General features: G+C 44.0%; 1 protein-coding gene across 1 annotated transcript; it reads left to right on the top strand.

Moving 5' to 3' along the window:
* Nucleotides 1-2,588: 2,588 nt before the first annotated feature.
* LOC140348528 (uncharacterized) lies at nt 2,589-3,888 on the top strand. Its single transcript, XM_072434455.1, has 2 exons — nt 2,589-2,746; nt 2,810-3,888. The coding sequence occupies exons 1-2, from the start codon at nt 2,589-2,591 to the stop codon at nt 3,492-3,494; spliced, it is 843 nt and encodes a 280-aa protein (XP_072290556.1). The 3' UTR covers nt 3,495-3,888.
* The last annotated feature ends 1,354 nt before the right edge of the window (nt 3,889-5,242 follow it).

The raw sequence follows: 5,242 nt of genomic DNA, 5'->3' as shown, positions 1-5,242 counted from the left end.
ACAAACTGCTGCAAGTGAACACAATAATGCACTGCTAAACTCTGAAGAGAATCAAGGCCTTGAAAGAGAAGTTTGAAGGCACAATGCGGAGGTGCATGACAAGAAACTACAAGATGCTATATTCTGAGAGGAACCCGCGCTCTAGTGGAGGAACCAGAATGGAATCGGACATATCTGCAAATTTGAGGGCGAGAAGAAAGAGTTTTGGCCTCTGAGAGAGCAACTGCACCTGAACATTGAGGACACGTGATTAATTTATTTATTTCTACAGGGAAAACCCAATGAGAAAAGTTCTCTTTTTCATGGACCTGTTGAAACACAGAATAAACAGCAAACACAGGAAACTAAAACACAAATAAAACAATCAATGAAATGAATCAATACATAAAAACACATTTAAACATACAATCTGAGATACAATGATGTAAAACAAGTGCATTGTGGGTCGTCCTTGACCAGTTCTTTAAAATCAATAAAAGGCATAAAAGGATTTAATTTAAAAAGTCTCTGTGTTTGTTCCACAGGAGCAAAGTTGTTGAGTCTTTTGTCCTGTTTCTGTTTGACACGATGAGATTGTACAATATAAATGTGAGACTCAAACGGTGAAAACCTGAACTAATGTGAAATAAACTGGATAAATAATCAGGCAAAATGTCGGTGTAATCCCTCATTGGTCCAGGCGTGTTCCATAGTAGAAAAAGCTTCAGTTGTTTCATCTGGACTCAGTTAGAAAAAATAGACGTTTCGACTCTCATCCAAGAGTCATTGTCAATAAAAGAATTTAGATCGAGAACTCCGATATTTATACTATTCTGTGGTAAGCCCCGCCCATTGGGAGGAGCCTTCCTGAAGAGGAAAGAGTTGTTTGTTACCCTCTTGTATCTACCGAGCCTATTCAGTCCTTTAATGGGCTCTTAGTCTCCTCTTTGTCTTTGTGAGACCCTGGCTCACCCTGAGGACCTGAGGACATCTAAATGTCCTGGTCCTGGTCCTCTACCTCTCCAGGGGTTCAGGATCCCATTGTACACCACAGGAAGATTGAACCTTAGACCTCCATTTCTGTTTAAAGAAGGTTTTTCTTTTTTAACAAAAAAGCTTCCTTAACTCCTCTTTCAAACCATCTTTTCTCCTGCTTCAAACCTTCACCTCACCGTCTTCAAACGAGTGATTAGAGGCTTCAAGATGGAGATGCACGGCGCTCTGAGGTCCTGAACTTGTATTTCTTCTGTGCTGATAAAGCCTCTTGTGCAGAGGCAGTTTAGTCTCACTATGTAACATTCTTTACAGCTTTCTTCACTGCATTGGATCGAATAAACTACATTGCTCTGTTTTTGAGTCTGTAACTTGTCCTTAGGGTGAACCAGTTTTTGTCTTAAAGTGTTTCCTGGTTTAAAATAAACAGGGACTTCGTGTTGTCTAAAAATTCTCTGCAGTTTTTCCGACAGGCCAGACACATAAGGGATAGAGACACCCTTCCTTCTCTGTTCAGTTTCCCTTTTGTCCTGCTTCTTGGTTCTCTTCACTCTGTTGAGAGCCCAAGCGGGGTAACCACAGGCTGAGAGGGCATTTCGGACATGTTTTTCCTCTTTCTTCTTGCCCTCTGAGCTGGTGGGCACACCTTGAGCTCTGTGTTGTAAGGTTCTGATCACACCCAGCTTGTGCTGTAGTGGGTGGTTGGAACCAAAGAGCAGATACTGGTCCGTGTGTGTAGGTTTCCTATATACTTCTATTTGGAGTTTCCCGTCCTCTCCTCTGATCGTGGAACAATCAAGAAAGGCCAAGCGATTCTCCTTAGCGTCTTCTCTTGTAAACCTGATATGTGGGTCCACAGCATTGATGTGATCAGAGAAGGTTTCCAGCACTTGTTTCTTGATTGTTACAAAAGTATCATCGACATAGCGAAGCCACAGTTTTGGGGCTATGCCTGAGAATGAGGACAGTGCCTTCTTCTCAAAGTGCTCCATGTACAGGTTGGCCACTATGGGAGAGACGGGCGAGCCCATGGCACAGCCATGAATCTGTCTGTAAAATTGTCCCCGGAATTGAAAGTAAGTGGTGTTCAAACAGAAGTCCAACAGTTTACATATGTGTTCAGGTGTCAGTTTGGTCCTTTCCTGTAGGTGGTGTCTTCCTGCAGTCTGGTCCTCACTGCTGCTACTGCATCAGAGGTCAGAGGTCAGATGCAGGTGAACAGGGACACATCATATGAAATCATGAGGTCATCTGGCTCCAGTTGGAGATGTTTCACTTTATCCACAAAGTTGTGTGTGTTTTCCACATGATGTTCCAAATTCCCCACAAGTGGAGCCAATATTTGTATTTATATAAGTAGTTGGGTTTCCGGTGACGTCATTTCCGGTGAGTGTGTCGTGTTTTCAGAGCTGTTCGTTCTTAGAGCCTTTTACCGATTAATCCACAAATTATACACACTATTTACGCATCATATACACGAAAGTGAACGTTTGATTTCTCCGCAAACAATCCGGAGCCTCAAGCCGCTCGCTTTTCAGTATTTCGTGGATTAAAAAGCCCTCCTCACTTTCTAGCTCCAGCCTGAACTAGCCTAGCGTAGCCTAGCCGCTAGCGTCATGGCTGGATCTACCTTTACCTGTTTGAGCTGTCATATGTCGAGTCAGAACCCTGGCTCCTTCTCTGATGATAGGTGCGTGAAGTGCAGTGTAGTGGTAGTTTTGGTTGCCAGGGTTACGGAGTTAGAAGCGCGGATCCGCTGTTTAGAGGAGCTTAAGTCCAGTTATAATTCGGTTTTAGCGCGAGGGCTACCGGACCGCGCTCCAGGGCGTAGCATTAGCATTAGCAGTAGCAGTAAGGCCGAGCTCAGCCCCTCAGCGTCTCCCGTGCAGCCGGGATTAGACCAGGAACAGAATAGGGACCAATTTGTGACAGTTCGGAGGGGACAAGGCACTAAACGCCGAACCTCAGAGCGCCGTGAGCTTCACGTCTATAATAGGTTTTCTCCCCTCAGCGATCACACGCCCGCTGAACAGACTAGAGAAACTCTTGTAATCAGGAGTTCTATTGTTAGAGACGTGAAGCTGCCAGCTGCTAGCGTTAGGAGTTACCCGGGGGCCAGAATGGGTGACATCGAAGGAAATCTTAGGCTCTTAAAGCAGAGTAGGGACCGTTTCCGTCGAGTGGTGATCCACGCAGGCGGTAATGACGCCCAGCGGAGACAATCAGAGGTGCTCAGAGTACAAGTAGCTGCGGTGTGTGAATTAGCGAAGTCGATGTCAGACACTGTAATATTTTCTGGTCCCCTGCCCAATCGGATCAATGCTGAATTGTACAGCCGTCTCTCAGCATTCAACAACTGGTTATCCAGATGGTGCCCTCAAAACAACGTAGTCTTTATTGATAACTGGAGTGCGTTTTGGGGAAAGCCCGGGCTCATACGCAGGGATGGCATCCATCCGACTTCGGAGGGTACATCCCTATTAGTTCGGAATTTGACCGATAGTCTTAGTCGTGTTAAGTGACCATCTAGGGATGAGCCCCAGGTGCAGAGCAGCAGTTCAAGACGCTCCTCTGTCGCCGAACTCTCGCCCGTTCTGTTACATGTGAAGTGTTCAGATTCAAGACAGATAGAGACTGTGTGTGTCCCTCGTGTCCCTCGTGTCCCTCGTACAAATAATGCCAAAAAGTCACATCTCAGAAAAAATATTTCAGGCGTCAGACCAAATAACTTAAGGAAAATAACAATCACAAATGACACAAATACACAAATGAATAAACACGTAAAATGTGGACTGCTAAACATTAGAGCAATTTCCTCCAAATCGCTCTTAGTTAATGAATTAATTAGTGACTATAACATAGATCTTCTAGCTCTAACTGAAACGTGGCTTCAACAAGACGACTACGTCAGACTAAATGAGTCCACCCCACCCACCATGTTAACCCCACCCACCCATGTTAACCCCACCCACCCATGTTAACTCCACCCACCCATGTTAACTCCACCCACCCATGTTAACCCCACCCACCCACGTTAACTTTCAGACCTCCAGGAGCACAGGCCGAGGTGGTGGTGTGGCAGTGATCTCACACTCAAGCGACTCATGAGCCCTAAAACTAACAATGCATTTCACTCATTTAAAGCCTTATGCTGTCGATCACATGTCCAAATATGAAAAACCTAAAAGGAGTTTTGTTCATAGTTATCTACCGACCTCCTGGTCCCTACTCAGAGTTTTTAACAGAGTTTTCTGACTTTATATCAAACTTAGTGTTAGCCTGGGATAAAATAGTTATAGTTGGAGACTTTAATATCCACGTGAACATGAGTGATGACGCTTTCAGTAATGCCTTCAGCGCCTTGTTAGACAGCATTGGTTTCACTCAGAATGTAAATAAAGCGACTCACACTCACAAGAACACTCTGGATCTTGTCCTAACGTATGGAACAGAGATTAGTGACCTCATTGTCCTCCCTCAAAACCCTATATTGTCAGATCATTTCCTAATTACCTTTCAGTTTATTCTTAAAGATCATCCAGTCCCACAAAATAAAGTTATAATGAAAAGGACAATATCTGAAAAATCTATCTCAAAATTCAAAGAAATAATAGAGCCAATATTCAGTGACATGTCATGTGATCCTGCTGAGAACAGTTTTAGTCCCAGTTTAAGTGATCAATGTGTCGACTTGACCATGAATTCTCTGAAGTCTGCTCTTGACGTTGTCGCGCCGTTAAAACAGAAGGTCATTAGGCCAAAGCGCGCCTCCCCATGGTACAACCAAGAACTGCGTTCACATAAACAAAGAGTTAGAAAGTTAGAGGGATTATTTCGTCGCTCTCACACCGAAGAACCCCTAAAAGCAGGAAAAGTTGCCTGCTGTCCTATAAGCAGGCTCTGCGTAAGGCCCAAACCAGATATTATTCAAATCTAATAGAAGTCAACAAAAGTAACACTACATTCCTTTTCAGCACTGTAGCTAGGCTAACAAACTGTCACAGCAGTAGAGCCCTCAATCCCAGCTACACTCAGCTCTGATGATTTCCTCCTTTTTTTTAATAATAAAATAAAAACAATCAGAGATAAATTAGATGAAATTACCCCCGCTATTAGCCCTGAACTAGCCCAAGCTCTAAATCTAACGTCCCATATAAATCCACCTGTAAACCTAGAAAGGTTCACAGCTGTTGATCAAGCAGAGATAACTTCAGCCATTATGTCCTCTAAAAGCTCAACTTGTGTCCTAGACCCCATTCCAAGCAGACTC

Source organism: Eucyclogobius newberryi, unplaced genomic scaffold (genome assembly GCF_026437365.1).
Source record: "Eucyclogobius newberryi isolate DKJ021-1_F unplaced genomic scaffold, fEucNew1.0.hap1 SCAF_7, whole genome shotgun sequence".
In the NCBI taxonomy this organism is placed as follows: Eukaryota; Metazoa; Chordata; class Actinopteri; order Gobiiformes; family Gobiidae; genus Eucyclogobius; species Eucyclogobius newberryi.
Note: the sequence above shows the minus strand (reverse complement) of the source record. Positions and strands in the feature narration are given on the sequence as shown.

Excerpts from the sequence above, each read along its gene's own strand:
- LOC140348528 (XM_072434455.1), top strand. The coding sequence starts at position 2,589 with ATGGCTGGATCTACCTTTACCTGTTTGAGCTGTCATATGTCGAGTCAG. Across the intron at positions 2,747-2,809 it reads CGCTGTTTAGAGGAGCTTAA|CATTAGCAGTAGCAGTAAGG; the intron begins GTCCAGTTATAA and ends GCGTAGCATTAG.